This window comes from Ceratotherium simum, chromosome 29 (genome assembly GCF_057802395.1).
Source record: "Ceratotherium simum simum isolate JZ-2026a chromosome 29, ASM5780239v1, whole genome shotgun sequence".
Lineage (NCBI taxonomy): Eukaryota > Metazoa > Chordata > Mammalia > Perissodactyla > Rhinocerotidae > Ceratotherium > Ceratotherium simum.
Window position 1 is genome coordinate 40,422,067 of NC_141928.1, and position 17,486 is coordinate 40,439,552.

At 41.1% G+C, this 17,486-nt stretch overlaps 1 protein-coding gene across 1 annotated transcript in view; it reads right to left on the reverse strand.

Moving 5' to 3' along the window:
• LOC101393436 (phospholipid-transporting ATPase FetA-like) overlaps nucleotides 1–17,486 on the reverse strand; it is a 126,813-nt gene that overhangs the window by 58,614 nt on the left and 50,713 nt on the right. The window contains exons 3-10 of the mRNA XM_087419539.1: nucleotides 15,218–15,276; nucleotides 10,750–10,863; nucleotides 9,850–9,948; nucleotides 8,179–8,240; nucleotides 3,630–3,702; nucleotides 3,183–3,253; nucleotides 2,043–2,125; nucleotides 1,131–1,289 (exon numbers count right to left, since the gene is read on the reverse strand). Of these exons, the coding sequence (XP_087275665.1) occupies nucleotides 1,131–1,289; nucleotides 2,043–2,125; nucleotides 3,183–3,253; nucleotides 3,630–3,702; nucleotides 8,179–8,240; nucleotides 9,850–9,948; nucleotides 10,750–10,863; nucleotides 15,218–15,276 (720 nt within the window). The remainder of the gene's footprint in view (nucleotides 1–1,130; nucleotides 1,290–2,042; nucleotides 2,126–3,182; nucleotides 3,254–3,629; nucleotides 3,703–8,178; nucleotides 8,241–9,849; nucleotides 9,949–10,749; nucleotides 10,864–15,217; nucleotides 15,277–17,486) is intronic.

The following is a 17,486-nucleotide window of genomic DNA, read 5'->3' on the forward strand; positions in this document are numbered from 1 at the left end:
TTCTGAGCTTCCCAAAGCCCCCAAAGATTTTTCACTACCACGTAACCAACCAAGAGTCAGAGGGAAATCTTAACTAAATTTGTGCTGGCTGGCAACCTCACTGCTGTTGCTTTAGGGAAAAAACCTTTTGCTGAAAAATGAGCTTTTTGTGTGTGGCAATGTGTGGGGGTAGCTGCTGAAGTAGAGTGAAGAAAGTAAGTCTACTTCAAATCTTTTGAGTTTGGGACTAGTGAGCCTAGAGGCTGCCAATATCAGTCAAGAACCAATGAAGAAAGTTACACCAAAGCCTCCCTGGACTCTTAACCTTCTCTCTAGGGCTTGGATCCCATTATTTTCCACAGAAGTGAGACATCTAGGATCCCCATGTGGAGGAGTGAAGTCTCTAGAAAGGGAGCTCTGAGTTGAGTAGAATTCACTGTGGTAAATTTTCCTCGATACTATCTTCAGTGTCCCCCTCTCCGTACTATAGTTGTTGTCATCAGTGCCTGTTGTCACTGGGCATAGGGTAGCATGGAAGCTTCCTCCATTTTCCTGAACCACATCAGAAAACCCAAGAAAACCCTTCACTAAGTATAAGGAATTATGGTTCTAAATGACATCTCAAGAAGGGACTGCTAATGATCCACATATGCCTTTTTTCTGGCTTGAACACTCCACATCATATTTTATATTCTCCTTCATAATGAGCACTGAGTTTATTTTCTCCTCATGGGAGTAATCCACATGTATACTCTCCCCTTTTACACGTTCCCCTTTCACATGCTAATTCTAAGTGTACTTCTTCTATATGTATCCTTTCTCTTATATCCAGATATGGTTGGAAAGACTCATGAATGCCCTATGATCTTGGAACACAAAGCCTTCCTCTAACAAAGGAAGAGCTGATATGTTGGCAGCTCATTGCTTGGAAAAAAAGAAGTCATTTTTTCCTAAGAAAAACGTTTTTTCTTAAATCATCCATCCATCCATCCATCCATTTCCCTACTTCCCTTTCTATCTGTCTCAAAGCCACAGTGTTCTAATACACATCTGAGTGCCATATCTACATCCTGAAAACTAAGTACCTAGAACCTGACCATGAATGGAACCCAGCAGGCTGGGGGTCTAACTGTGCCTCCAGGGAGACGTACCAGTGTAAATCACCAAGCCATAGCACCAGTCTGTATTCCTGATGATGCAGCCTCGGAGCAGCAGCTTATCATGGTCCAGGATGTAGTTTTTTCCCTTATAAGTCAGTGTTCCTGTGAATTTGTCCAACTTGTTATTGGGAGACTCACACCTCACTTCTCCTAAAGAAAAATGAAGGGGTAAGAGTCCTGGCTCTGTAATTGTAGGCCTTTCCTAATAGGATAGAAGGAGGCTTAACAGAAAAGAGGAAAGAACATCCCTCTTTCAAAATACATATACATCTCTTTCCTATGCTCTCTCAGCTGCTGCCCACTTCTCACCAGCTCCCTTTAAAAAGGCAGACAAAGGTTTCTGGGCATCAAAGAAGAGTAATTCTGTATGTGACATGGGTCATCCAGAGAGAGAAAAACCCACATGATAACTTATCACCATCACTGCCAGATCACATGAGCTCTGAATCTGAAGAAATTAAAAAACTATTTAACTTAAAGCAAATCTAGTATTTTTTTCAAAATGGAAATAATTTGACTTTTTCTTGATTAGTAAAGTAAAATCTGCCCTTCGTAAATATGTATAGACAACTAAAAGGAGAAAGTAAAAGTCACCCATTGCCTAGAGATAAGTGCTATTAACCTTTTGAAGTATATCCTTCCAACATTTTTCCTATACGTGTACTCATAAACATATGTATGTTTCCAAAAAAGTTTGTTATATATACTATGCATAGTCTATTGTAATCTTTTTTTCACTTATTAATTTGTTGTTTTTAATATGTTATTTACATGTAAATAAATATCAACTTGCATATTGTTTTTCCTAAGTTATACAGAATTCACTGTATGGATGTACCATGCTTCATTTTACCAGTCCTCTACTGACAAAAATTTGGGTGGGAAACCTATTTCCTAACTCACCATCAAAGGCAGATAGCAGCTTCAGGTTATCTTCCATGTCACTGGTAACTGAGATGGCCTGTTTCACTTTCAGGTTGGTTTCACTAGAGTAAAGGACACACAGTCACCAGAGTACAGGACATATACACAATAGCAGCACAGGCCCAGTTTCTCATGCTTCTTCATGGGGTTTTAGAAAATAGGTGTTGCCAATAGAGCTTGGGCTGTAGGTTTGAGCTAAGAGTCACTCTCACTGTTCTCCTCTCTCAAGGATAGTATTGAGCTTCCACGAGGAAGCTGAGTGCTAGCCTACTCACTCCCGTCTCTCCCTGATCTCACTCCCTTCAACACCACCACCACTACTTTAACCAACCCATGAGATCTTGCTGGTCAGATGCTCTAGAGAAGCTGAAGAGACATCACAAAACAACTTGGAGGTGGCACCTGCTCCCTTCAAGAATAAGGAGCAGGTCCTGGTAAGAATCTGCACACATCTCCAAGTAAACATACTTCTCACCTCATAAATATCTATAGGACCCATGAAAGGATTTCAATTAACCATTTGCTGATATAGGAACGCACAGAGATAGAAGCAAAAATGAAAGCCACATTTCAAAAAGCTTGTGGGCACCAAGAGGAATAGCTGTAAGAATGCAGACCAATATAAAATTCCACAGGACAAGCTCTCTGAAGATGGCCTCTGTCATCCCGGGACCTTAGTTTTTGCACGTTAATAAATTTCTACCTTAAATCCTTTATAGAATATGGTGTTTTATCAGTAAATAATTACCTCCATACTCATTTTGTTCCCCCCTGGAAACTTCAGAACTCTTATTCTGAAATTTTACAGTGTTGTTCACCTCTTTTTTGCCACTCAGCATTATTGAATATAGCCAGACAGAGTGTTTCCAGTTTAGAGATGGAGAATATGGAGTTTTCTTGCCCAGATTCTACACCCAGTGGATGCTCAATTATTGCTGTCAAGAGCTAGCCTTAGACTTGAGTCTGGCCTCCTATCTTCTCCTATCTGGATATTTCTAGCCTCTTTGGCACTTCCATGTGAGAATAAAATTCATCCTATAAGAAAATGCTCTCCCTCAGTGAGAAATCACTCTAAGCTGGCTCAGTCATCTTAATGGACCATCAGGAGGGAACACTCACCCGTCCAGTTCTGCTGTTTCTATATATGCCAGACTGTAGGGCTCACTGCTAGAGAGTAACAGCATATCAGCCTGTGGTCAGAAAAGTCAGAGAAGATGAGGAAAGCAGAAAGGCAGACTTTTAGCATTACAGTGTGACAAAAGCAGTTACCTCAGGAAAGATGTTAATCCTAAGAATTTTACAGACATTTGGTTTACTTTCTTTGTCTAGGACCCATCACTGTTAACCAACCCCGCCGCCCACACACACAAAACTAGTCACACTTTACCCGTGGCTCTGGTGAGAGGTGGACAAGAACAAGCTTCTTACCACAGGAGCTGTTGATCTCTGGATGCAAAGTGAGGCAGATGCAAGTCACCAAAAGCAGTGGGAGCAGAAGTGCTAAAAGGGTTCCCTTGTGCCCACTCAAGCCAAAGGAGCAAAAGCCACAGCCCAAAGAGTACTCACCGTGACAGGCTGATTATTTTCCACTTTTACTATATCTCCCACTTGGATATTCATCCATTTGGCCTCCTTCATCCTGTAAGAAAATGAGCCTTGAATGCCTGCTCTCTGAGAATTTCCCCACGGCCCTGTTTTGACAATCAAGAAAGAAAGAAAAGAAAAAAAATAGCTGAGATGAAGTCAAGGCTCTGAGGAGAACCAAACTGGTTGGTGATGCGTCCTTGCTACAGTCAAGAACGGGGCCCATTTCTCTTGACTTCAGGCTATAAGGGTTTTCTAAACCTCTATAAAAGTATATGCAGACATACACACACACAATTATTTTTTAAGTAAAACTAATACATGCATATGGTAAAAGATAATTCAAATAATAAAAAGTATGTCAAAGAAAAAGGTAAAGTTTCTTCTCTCTCCAGATATTAGTTTTGCCTCCCCAAGGTAGCCACTGTGAATAATTTTTGTGTTTCTTTCTAGAAAATATCAATTGATATAATCACATATAACATATACACTTAAAAATTACACACTAGATATATAATTTTCTGCACTTTGCATTTCTCATTTAATAATATACCTTAGATAGCACTTAGAGAAGATGTGACTCATTCTTTTTGTTAGCTAAAATGTATACTATCATATGGCAGTACCAATTTTATTTATTTATGTTAAAATTGGATTCCCTTTGACCCCTCAAATCCCCACTTCCCATAAGAGGCAGCTTGGCAGTAGGAACAGATTCTACAATAATACTGGCTCTCTTCCCTCTTCTTTTTTGTACCTCATTTCCCCCAACTGCATAGGGTCCATAATTCCTTCCTTCCTGATAAAGGACTAAGCAAGACATTCACATCGCGACAAGCATTTTGGAAAGATGAGCTACCCCTTTGCAACAATTCTATTATGCCAAGCACCCAAAGAGCTGGGAAGGGAAGGCACATCTAGAGGTCACTGCCTGTTTTACCTCTGAATGAAGCCTCGTTATCCGCAGGCATGACATACATCACCACTGTGCCAGACACACAAAGGCATAGGTGCTCCTAGAACACCTTTTCTGAGAAGACAGCTTCTTTGGGAAGGGCCACATTTTTTTTATCCAAAAACAAAAAGTCCTTTTGTATAAATTCACTCTTTCTTTTAGATAATTTTTTTTCCAATTCCAGTGTTATATTTCTTTAAATCTTATTACAAATTAAATTTTCTCTGAATGTTATAACATAAATGTAAGTCCTTGTTGTAAAATCACTATATCCTTGTAGCTCCTTGCCTTGGTTTCAAGTGTCATCTCTATGCAGATAAATCCCAATACATTTACTTATTTTGTTCCTAATTTTCAAATCTAGTTGATAGTACTGAAAGGTAGCAGTAGCTACAAGCCTCCGAGAAAGACATCTGAATATTTGTTTTATTTTGTCTTGATTCCATGTTCACTTTTGCTAGTTCTCTGGCATTCTGTCTGCTGTGATTTTCACCAGTAAAACATGACGAGAAAGGCTACAACATTCTGGCTTCTCCTGGAGATTTAAAAGCTTATATTTTGTTACATAAGGAGCTGTCACACTATTACCAATTTGCTCCTGGACATTGTAACAACCACATGTCCCAGATATAGGAGAGGTTCCCTCCCGATGTAAAATATTCAATCCTATTGGGCCATAAGTACATTTTTAATTTCCAGGCGTTGCATTCTAACTTGGGGTTTAGAAAATATGGTCAGAGAGGTAGAGAAGGCAATGCTTTGACTCCAGAGGAGACCATTCACATTACATTCTCTGTTTTATGTAAATGGTGCCTCCTGGTGTTCTGCAACACACTGGTACTCTTCCTACTACAAATAAAGCCAACATTCTTTCAAAAGCAAGGCTAAGGGGCCGGCCCAGTGGAGCAAGCGGTTAAGTGTGCATGCTCCGCTGCAGCGGCCCAGGGTTCGCCGGTTCGGATCCCGGGCGTGCACCGACGCACCGCTTGTCAGGCCACGCTGTGGCGGCTTCCCACATAAAGTGAAGGAAGATGGGCATGGATGTTAGCCCAGGGCCAGTCTTCCTCAGCAAAAAGAGGAGGATTGGCAGATGTTAGCTCAGGGCTGATCTTCCTCACACACACAAAAAAACAAAAAGGCAAGGCTAAGCTTACCACAAAATAAAGGAGCCAGGAAAAAAGACAGGACTGAAATCCAGAGCAGTAAGAATGTTCTGAAGCTGTTATGCCCTGAGTGGAGGAGGGGACGGCCAATCTTTTTTTTTTTTTATAATTTTATTTATTTATTTATTTTCCCCCCCAAAGCCCCAGCAGATAGTTGTATGTCATAGCTGCACATCCTTCTAGTTGCTGTATGTGGGAAGCGGCCTCAGCATGGCCAGAGAAGCGGTGCGTCAGCGCGCGCCTGGGATCCGAACCTGGGCCGCCAGCAGCGGAGCGTGTGCACCCAACCTCTAAGCCACGGGGCCGGCCCAAGGGACTGCCAATGTTAATAATTAGTAACTTGAGTTTTAATTTAGCCCACTAGAGGGTCAAGAGATGAGTCCTTACGGTCTCGAGAGGCAGTGAGTTGGAACTAAGAACCCCTTTCATAAAGCCAGGACTCCGGAAGGGCAACACCATTAGGGAAAGAGTGGTCTAAAAAAAAAATCAATCCACTGGCAAGAAAGTTTGTCTTTCTTACTCTGCCAGGTTGGGGGTCAGGGAGTGGAGGACTCTCCCCTGAGAATCTGTAATCTCATGAAGTATGGGGTTCAAATTTATACATGCTCCAAATTAGGCCTTAGCAAGTGATACCCCTGAGTTACTTGGCAGAAGCAAACACAAAACTCCTCAAGAGGAACAGAACCTCAACTCAGGCCACTTAGAATTCCCATAAAGAAAGTTTCACTAAACATGTGCTTGTAAACAAAATTATTGAGAAATGAAAATGACAGAAATCACAACTTGCAAAATTAACAAACTTTTTCAACGGCAGCTCTGCTCAGACCCATGTGTTCTAGAAAAGAAAGCCACTTTCTGGAATATAGACTGCTGCAACAACCAGCCTCATCTTGAGGGTTAAATTAATCAGACAATCACTGGCTTACAAAGTCTAACCAGGGCCCTGCTTGTGAACTCCCACCCTAAAAACACTCCCTGACAAATTTCTCTCCAGTAACCTTATGTGCTCAAGCTACTTGGGGAGTTCACTTGACTAAATTCATTTGGTCAGTAACTCCCTAGCCTCACAAATTTCTTTTTTTTTTTTTTTTTTTAAATTTTTTTTTTTTTTAATAATTTTTATTTATTTATTTCCCCCAAAGCCCCAGTAGATAGTTGTATGTCATAGTTGCACATCCTTCTAGTTGCTGTATGTGGGACGCGGCCTCAGCATGGCTGGAGAAGTGGTGCGTCGGTGCGCGCCCGGGATCCGAACCCGGGCCGCCAGCAGCAGAGCGTGCGCGCACTTAACCGCCAAGCCACGGGGCCGGCCCTAGCCTCACAAATTTCTCATACACTCAGTTTGTCTTTTCTTTTCCTTTTATTTTTATTTCCTCCTTGCCTTTCTTTTTTTTCTTTTTAATCACAACTGACCTTTTTGGTGATATCTTATGAGAGGCTTCAACAGACCAAAATACTTGAGGAAATAATCCCCCATGAGTAACAATCAGCAGCCACAACAAATAACAGGATTAGATGCCCAAGAACTTCATGTAATAGAATTATACGATTAAAACTATAGCTACTGGGTGTTCTTAAGGCCACCATGAAAACAGAGTGGACTCAATTTTGAATTCCTTCAGGTTTGTAGTTCTTTTTGATCATGCATCTGCACACAATGGTCACTTTTGCTTTCATACAATCTATTTGTTGAATTCTTCTCCATCCCTTAAGGCCTAGCACAAACATCACCTCCTCCAGAAAGTCTTCCCTGATTCCTTTAATCAGCTATGATTGCTCATTTTTATTAATTCCTGTAATAATTTTTGTACCTCTTATGATAGTCTTCATATTTTGCCTTATATAGGAATTATGCCTGCTTCCCTCCAATCCTGCCAAAGGTAAATTGCTCAAATTTTGCAGGACCCCACCAAATATAAGCAGGGACCCAACACTTTAGATAGCTATGACCAAACACCACAGTGATGAGGTCAACACCAATACTTTCTTTCGACTGTCAACAAAAAGATGACCTGACCAAAGGCTACAGTAGAATGGCCAATAAGCCATGTCAGAATTCACTGATGTTCTAAATACAGATGTCTCCATGCTGACCACTGCACTAATAATAATCACTTGCATATTAATACTATGTGGTAATTGATTAATTGCTTTAATATATATTATTTCAGTTTCATTTTCACAAGCATCCTCTAAGGTAGAGAATATTATCTCTACTTTATATATAAGAAATATGAGGCCCCGAGAGGCCTAAGGTCACCTGGCAAGTTCAGGAAAGAAAGAAATTCTTCTCATGTCCAGCTTTTCACAGTCCTGAATTACCTTTCCAAAGCACCCAACACATCAAGCTTTAGCAAGGCCAACCTTCTCTCAGAGCCAGTCCTACCTAACTGGCCTCCCTGGGAGGACTTACCTGCCATTCATCAGCACCAGAACAGAACGGTTGTTGACTTGATTGTCATTTTGATGCCTTTTCTAAAATTACACAAGAAAATGTTCTGGAAATAGACATAGAGCAAACTGCATGTGGAAGGTTAATATTTTGAAATATTATTCAATGTAGTTCCCCTTCTTTGTAATTGTCCTTTAGCCCCAAAGCCTTCTACCATTAAAACCAGGCCAAGAAGCTGACTGTCTCTGAAAAGTTGGGAAGGGAGGTCAGAAAAAGAACCAAGGGAGAAGAGACAAAATCTTGGCTTTAAATATCAAATTTGAAGCCTAGGGGAATAACAAACAACTTATATCAAAAGCCACAGAGGAGAGAATGCAAAATGATGGGCAGGATTAGAGTCTCATATTCCTTTGTAGGTGCAGGGAAAGTTAAGTATTCTCAAGCGTACCCCCATCCCCACCCCCAACCGCTGTCAACATACAGAAGCTTCTACAGTGGATGCAATGAAGAAGGAGGAATAGAGGTCTTCTAGTCAAAGACCAAAAAGAAAGGGGGCAAATACAGGGTGTGTCCTGATGCTAGGACTCACATGAATTCCCTTTTTCCAGTTGAGATTACTCCCTGGGAAAAGGGCAGGACTGGGAAGAGGACAGAGAGAATCCTAAATTTGTCAGAATATTTATCCTAAAGAGACTGAGTTCTAAACCAGAAGTAACTGGGTTATTCTGAATTGGCAAGTTTAGTTTCTAGCTCTCATTAAAAAGGGTTGGGATGGTGTGGTGGTGGTTATGAGCTATATGGAGTTTAGTTATAGAGAAATAAAGTTACATTTTTGCACATCTGAATTGTGACTGAAATTGAAACCACTACACATGCTTACGCTGGGTTTCAATGAGTTACACATTGAAAGAGCTGGAGAAACATCCTGCTCTCAAACTTTGGTCTAAAAGTCTATACTGGCAAAATCAGAAGGACTTTCTTAGGGAAGCTGCAAGCAGGTCCACAGGACCAGCTTCCCAGACTAGTAGGTGTGGTACTGGGTCTTCACCCTCGCCCTTCTGTGTTGGGCCTGCTGTAAGGAACAAAGAGGAGCCATGCAGCACTCACTGGAAGCCAGTTTCCCCCTCCAAGGCTAGGAAAGGAGTCCGCCTCTGCTTGTGTCACAAGGCTTTCTAAAACCAGAGAGTTCCTAGCTGTGCATACCTGATAGAATTGAAAGTTGGAAATAGGGAGCATTGGAGAGGAGAAGAGGAATGTGGAAAGGGAAGAAGAAAGACAAGAACAGGAGAAAGAGGGAGGAGGGATCAGAGAGAGGAAGTGAAGAGGAATATAAAAATGGGAGAAGAGGGAATGGTGGAAGAAGGATGAGAGCAAACTCGGAGAAAGCTAAGTGAAGGAAGAGGTGGGTTATCAAAAAGGAGATGGCAGAAAGCCTGGAAAAGGGGCTAAAAGTGGTAGCAGTAGGAAGACAGAGACAGGCCTTGCATTGCCCCTTTCTGGCCATGCACAGACCACCAATCTTGGGCCTAAGGGAATTACATATTCCTCTGGGATGGATAAGGAAACAAGGAAAGGAAACATCTCTTTCCATCCAGCGCTTCTTCCTAGCATTACGTAGTTCTAGGAAGTCCTTCTTGTCCCCCAGACTGACTAGGTACAGTGAGGGACTAGAGGCCCAGGAAGCCACTTCACCAGGTCATCGATGGCATCTTTCACTGCTGTTATGGACAGCACCACCATCAGGGGTATCACAGTCGTGTACCATGCCAAGGAGGAGATCTGGGGAATCAACTGGGAGAGGGAAGGGAGAGAAACTTGGGTCAGAAAGCTTAAAGGACAATATATTTCCTCCCAATCCCCACCCCCACCACCATTTTCGCCTCCACAGGTGCATAATAAATTCAACTATCCTAGTTTCTTCCCACTGTTGTAGCTTCCATATACCCCCAAAATATAAGTAAACATCTCCCAAGAAAGGACAAAAGAAGAGGAAATGGTAAGTTGTCCTGAACTCCACTACCTTAGTCTTGGTGGTAAAGGGCCATTTCTCCTCTGATAATGAAGCTGCTGGGGTAGCGGGTAAGAGCGGACTTGGGAAAACCACATACCCTCCCACACCCCTTCAGCACAGGGGGAAATGAGACCATCGCTCCCTCTTTCCCAGTCTGGGCCTACCTGGCCCTGCTTCCTGACCCTGTGCCGGTACTCTTATGTCCTAAACCATTCTCCTTCCTCAGCACTCTTGCATGTTAACTTTCTGTCAGGGAGGCTGAGACAAGAAGGAGGAATGAGTTTACAGCTGTGGTTGGAGTGAAGCGTCTGGGGCCTCCTATGTCAAGCTAAACTGTGGCCAAGCAGCCATGATGAGAGAGCTCCCTTCCTTGGGATTTGGTGACCTTTTCTCCTTCCCCTTCAAGAGGCTTGTTTTACCCTGGCTAATCCTGACCACAGCTACTCTAGAGGACTGGCCTGAGACTCCATTTGCCTGTTATCTAAAGAGAGAAGATATCTCTCAGTTCAGGGAGGAGAAGGATTGATTATGCAACCTGACCCCAGGAAGGCTGAAAAATTGCTCTGTGGAAAACGCAATACCTGTAGGAATAGCAAAATGAGGAAATATGCATTTGCAAGTCTCTGGAACTGTTCAAATAGGTTTAGGGGCAAGAAGTTAAAGACATTATATTTTGAGGTCTTGATGGTATTATTCTGTAAGTAAAAGAAAACAAGCACAATTAGAGGAACAAAAGACCCCACTTCTCAGTCTTAACAAAAGGACTAAGACCCCTCCGTAAAACAGGAAAAGCCAGTTCCCCACAACAGGGGGGGAGGAAGGGAAGAAATATTCGTCCTCCTCCTTTTCTTTGAGGCCTAGAGGATGCAAAGATGGCAAAACTGATTAATACGGGACTTTTGCGGGGGAGGCAGAATGTATTTCTGCCTGGATAGAATTCTTTGTTTATTGATGCTATTGATAATATTAATGATAATAAAATCAACCACAATAAAAACTTACACTTACTGAATATTTACTATGTGCAAGGCACTGTTCTAAGCATTTCATATGTAGCAACTTAATCCTCACAACAACCGTATGAGGGGAGTACTATATGATCACATTTGAGGATGAGGAAATTGAGGTTATTTGCCCAAGATCACACAGTTAGTCATGGAGCTGGGATCGTGCTGCCCCTGAGCCCCAGTCCACTCGTGCAGCCATCCAAATGCTTCCCTGTCTTAGAATCAGAAATCCTTCACTTTCATTTTACTCTCTGGCCCCTAAGGTCCTCCTCAGCCCTAAATAGTAGGCAAGTCTGCCATCTGTGTTAGCTCTAATCCAAGCTCTCTAACGAAGCTTTTCTTAGTCTGGCAAACTCAGTTTGATGTGCCTTTACACACTGCTTTCAATGCTGAAGGATGTCAGACGCCAAAAGCAAACCACTGTCTCTCAACCTTAGTGCACCAAAGGTTCCTACACTGGTCGCTGTCAGCACCAGAAAATCACTTGCCCCTTAATTGTCCTGAGAGAGTCTGAATAGTTTTGGCCTACATCTAAGCTATTATTTTGCTGAGTAAAAATGGGAACTTGCTACCTCTTCAATCCTGATCTCAAGATGTTGACAGGACCATCTTACTTTCTACCTTTGGGTCTTCAATCATTCAACCTAAGATGTCAGAGCTTGAATCTAAGAGCTCAAGAAAAGCAGAAGAATGAGACCAAATAAATCCCTAAGAACAAACCCAGCTGCAGTACTAGTGTACAGATACTGCTCAAATATGAAGAATCTTGCTGAGCCCTGCCTTGGGAAGGCATCAGAGTCCTTGGAGAATCAAAACTATTCAGTCCTAAGGCTAAAACTTTCCCAGGAAGGCTAGATAGGCTACCCAGTCAAGACTTACCCAAGGTCTATTTCCCTAGGGAAGATAAGCCAGTCAAAGAGCTTAGCACTTAGGAGTTTAGAGATCCGAGCTAAAATGAAGATTTCCTTGGTCTTTCTCCACGATTTTCCAATTAATAATTAGTCAAATACTATATATTTCTCAAGGCTTGCTCTGTTCACAGCCCTATGCTGGGCTATACTAGTAGAGGCTGAAAAAGAATTAAATAAGATCTATCCCGGAGAAGCTCACAGGTCTGTCTTGAATGGAGTTCTAACTAAACAAAGTCTAAAGGCCCTTCCAGCCCTGAGAGTATGTTACTCTAACACAGAAACAGTTTTCTTTGATCATAAGAAACTCCGAATTTCTCAGCGTCTAAGTCAAGATGGCTCTGATACTTGGACTCAATGATCTTTTGATCTTTTGCCTTACTGAAGCAGCTGGTCTTTACTATTGATTTTGCATTTGATTTTATAGCTAATAAATGTATTTCAGGTTTCTACTCACTTGGGTAGCATTTGTTTAGCAAACAAAGACAAAAGCCATTCTGATTCTGTCTCAAGATAGAAGTATCAGTACTTCTTTACTAACTTAGCAACTAGAGTGTTTTGTTCTACTCTTAAACATCAAACCAGAAGCAATATCTCAAGAATGTAGGAACATCAGCTTAACTATGAACTTCCTCAGTGTTTAGTTCTTTTGGTAGAGGTGATAAAATTTAAGCATGATAGAGGTGGTGGATTTTGGTTTCAGATATTTATTTACTTGGGCAGTGATACCTGACTGATGGCTAATTGGGGGACAGAGGAGAACAGAAGTCCAAGGACCGAATGGAAATCAGTAGTTAGGGGTTGAGAAGAGGAAAATGAGTAGGAATGGAAGAAATTAGAGAAACAGGAGGAAAATGAGCAATGTATAGGGCCAAGGAAATGAAATGGTTGTTAAATACATAAGAATAAGTCAAACTTGTTTATTTATTCACTAACTATTCAGCATATAGCCAGCCCTGGGGGTCTAGTGGTTAAGATTCGGTGCTTTCACCATCACTGCCTGGGTTCGTTTCCCAGCCAGGGAACCACACCAACCGTCTGTCGGTTGTCATACTGTGGCAGCTGCGTGTTGCTATGATGCTGAAAGCTATGCCACCGAGATTTCAAATACCAGCAGGGTCACCCATGGTGGACAGATTTCAGCGGAGCGACCAGATTTAAGATAGACTAGGAAGAAGGACATGGTCACCCACTTCCGAAAAAACTGGCCATGAAAACCCTGTGAATAGCAGCGGAGCATTATCTGATATAGTGCCAGAAGGTGAGAGTATGGCACAAAAAGACTGAGCAGGGTTCCACTCTGCTGTACACAGGGTCACTAGGAGTCGGAATCCACTCAATGGCACTAACAACAAATTTAGCATATTTATTAAATTCCATTTATGTGCCCAATATTGTGATGGGAACTGTGGATACAGAGATGAATGAGACTTTTTTCAAGGGGTAATAGTTTCTTGGAGAAAAAGAACTAATGTTTTTCACAACCATATTTAACTTCCACAACTACTATGTAAAGTGAACATTATTATGCCCTTTTTACAGATGAGGGAACTGAAGATCAGAGAAGTTAAATAACCTGCCTAAGGATGCAAGCTTAGTAAGGAGTAGAGCTGTGTTCAACTCAGGTCTGTCTGATGCCAAAACCTAGTTTTGGTGCACCACAGTGCTTCTTATGCAGGTCTAGAAGATAGAGATGGAGAAAACCTGCTCCCATGGCCATACCCTGAACATTGTTATTATCCAGAACCTCTCTAACTCAGAAATTATAAACTAATATCCTACAGATACAACAAATATGTATGGCTACATATATTCTTATATAGTTATAGCTATATATAGGTATATATAGCTACACGTGCATGAAATAACGTATGTATAAAAACATTGATTGTAATTGTAGAAGACTGGAAATGACCCAGACGTCAGTTTATAAGGACCTGGTGACGTGAACTATGCTAAATCTGCATGGGAAACACCAAGCAGCTGAAAAAGAAAGAAGAAAAAAGCTATTATGAAATTATGATTACAAAAACATCTCCAGGACATATTGTTAAGGTACAGAACAGTATAAGAAAGTGGGACAATAAGAATATATATTTGTATTTGCTTTATTTGCACAAAGAAGCACTGATGAAAACACAAGAAACTAATAAAAGTGATTCCCTGGAGGGAGCAGATGCGGGCAAGAATGGGGTATTGGAGCATGACTTTTAAATATATATCTTTTCATGAGTTACTAATTCATAAATAAATAAATAAGTGAAAAATGAACAATCCAACAGAAAATGGGCAAAGATCATTAACAGGTAGTTTCCATAAAAAGAAGTAAAAAAGGCTAGTTAACATGAAAAGATTACTGATCCTACTCAAAATTAAGGAAAGATAGATAACAAAATGTCATTTTTCATCTAAGAGCCTGGCAAAGATGAAAAAGAGTGATAATACCAAGTTTGGCAGGAATATGGAGAAGCGAGCAGTCTCTACTGTAGGTAGAAATATAAATGGATATAATCTTTTTAGAGGGCAATCTCGCAATATGTATCAAAGCTTTTAATGTATTTTTCTTTTGACCCAGCTAATTCACTTCTAGGAAACTCTCATAAGACATATTCACACAACTGTGCCAATGGCGTTCATTCAGGACCATTTATCATAGCAAAATACTAGAGACATTTTTTTTTGAGAGGGGACTGGATGTGAATGGAGACATTTTAAATGTTCGTCAATAGGAGACTGGTTACATAAATTAAGGTCTATCAATACAGTGGAAACTCTGCCACTATTAAAGGAATCAGGTCATCTGTACGTATTGTCATAGGTAGATGTCTAAGTGAAAAAGAAAATTGTGGAACTATGCTTTCATTTGTGCAAGAAAAGCTGTAGTATTTCTTTGCTAGGAGTCACACATAAAACCCAAAATCTGAGACACATTCTCCCCCAAGCCTAGGTCACTGGATTAACTTCAGTTTCTGAGCCCACACTGCACCAGCCCTCATTGTATAGGAGCTTGAAAGAAAGCAGCACCTAAGTTGTAGGATCTACATCTACAATAAATTTCCTGCCTCACTGACAAAGGGGAATATTAGAGGAGAATACCAGCCCCTTTCTGGAAGAGCTTAAGGCCTGATACTCACTGGATATTCAAACAGAGTGTTGAATTCTCTGTTGTTGGCTTGCAGACATCTTCCTTGTTCTGAAAAAGAGGAGAGGTATGATGAGAAGGGTGCTCCTCCATAGACCAGCCTGGGATGCTGGCTGCTAGTGAAGACTTCACTAGATCCTCACACTTTCTCACTGAGAATTTTTGTCTACAAGCCGGATTTTATTCAAAGAATTCAAAGAGAAATACAATAAAAATGGAAATCCTCAAGTGTTCAAGCTTTCTGGAGGCAACAGAGCAAGTCACTTCTGAGGAGTTCTCCACCATTAATGCTTCTAGTAATCCTAGATAATGTCTCCACAGACAACAGGATGGCATGCACCAACATTACTGCCAAACACAGAAACCCAGCCCTCCCTTATAAGTCAATTCCAGCATCTCCTTTTAAGATATCTGAGGTTCTTTCCAAGGCAGTCTTTCCTAAACTTGCTTAACTAAATTTAAATTAATAAATAATTACTGAGCATCTATTGCACAGAAGCCAGTGTGCTGGATGCTGTGGAGGGATAGAAAGATGAGTAAGACAGAGTCCCTGACTTCAAAGGACTTGTAGTTTAGTAGGAGTGAGCCTGATAACTACAACACATGACAAAAACCATCACATCAAAACACACAGGTGTTACAAACTATTACAAATAAGTGAGTCCATTACCATGTTATGAAAAGTCTTAAAAATATATATATTATCAATAGATCTTTCTGTGCTGAATGAAACATTCCTATAGTCTCTTCAATTCTTCACTGGTTCAACAAGTATTTACTGAGTTCTTGGCAGTTGTCAGGCCCTGTGCTAGGCCCTAGGGTTACACTATCTCTGACCATCTTGGGATTCCTATTCCTAGTGGGGAAGACAAACATAAAAGAAAATTTCAATCTAATGTAAGGACAGGATATAGATAGGAATAGAGTATTAGGGGTACACAGAAGAGAGGATGGAAGTCAGGGAAAGTTGGGTATGGAAGTGTTCCCAGAGGAGAAGATGTTTGAATTATTTGGACAATACAGTGTGAGCGCTTCCCAATTCTTGAGTCTGGATAATATATATACCAAGCAACCTAGAATTTGGCCTGAAGGTTGACACTGCTGCTAAGCCTTCTATCCTTCACGCTTCTAGAAATTCCTAGACTATGTTTCCACAGAATTTGTCTCCTCAGAGAGTGGGTTCTAGCAACCCCTCTGCCTCTGAGTTATACTGAACATCTATTTTCTTCCAGCCCTCTAAGGTTATCCTTGGCTCATGGCTCCCAAGATTAGAAAGAAATTTCCTTCTTTGGTCCTCAAAGATTCTTCATCTAGGCTACAGACTCTTACTTGATCTTGAACTCACTTGCCTCACTCCTCTAAGAGAAGTCTCTGGCTCCAGGTCCTAGAAACCCAACCCTGCAACTGTTCAATTTTTTTTTTAAGTGATAATTCACATAACATAAAACTCACCCCCCCGTTATGGTGTAGAATTCAGTGTTTTTTAGTATATTCATGAGGTTACACAACCAGCATCACTAATTCTAGAACATTTTCATCACTCCCAAAAGATACCCCATACCTGTACTCCCAATTCCCCCCATTCCCCAGTCCCTGGAAAACACTAATCTACCTTTTGTCTCTATGGATTTGCCTATTCTGGACATTTCATATGAATAGAATAATATGTGGCCTATTGTGACTGGCTTCTTTCATTTAGCATAATATTTTCAAAGTTCACTATGTTGTAGCATGTATCAGTATTTCATTACTTTTTATGACTGAATAATATTCTATTGTATGGATATACCACATTTATTTATTTATTTATTTTACCCCAAAGCCCCAGTAGATAGTTGTATGTCATGGTTGCACATCCTTCTAGTTGCTGTATGTGGGACACGGCCTCAGCATGGCCGGAGAAGCGGTGCCTCGGTGCGCACCCGGGATCCGAACCCGGGTCTTCAGCAGTGGAGCGCGAGCACTTAACCGCTAAGCCACGGGGCCGGCCCTATACCACATTTATTTATCTGTTCATCCACCGATGAAAATTTGGGTTGTTTCCATCTTTTGGCTATTATGAATAAGGTTGTTATGAAAATTTGTGTACAAGTTTTTGTGTGGACATGTTTTCATTTCTCTTGGGTATATACATAGGAGTAGAATTGCTGGGTCATATGGTAACTCTATGTTTAACCTTCTGAGAAACTGCCAAACCGTTATTCACAGCAGCTGCACTATTTTATATTCCCACCCACAATGTATCAGGGTTCCAATTTCTC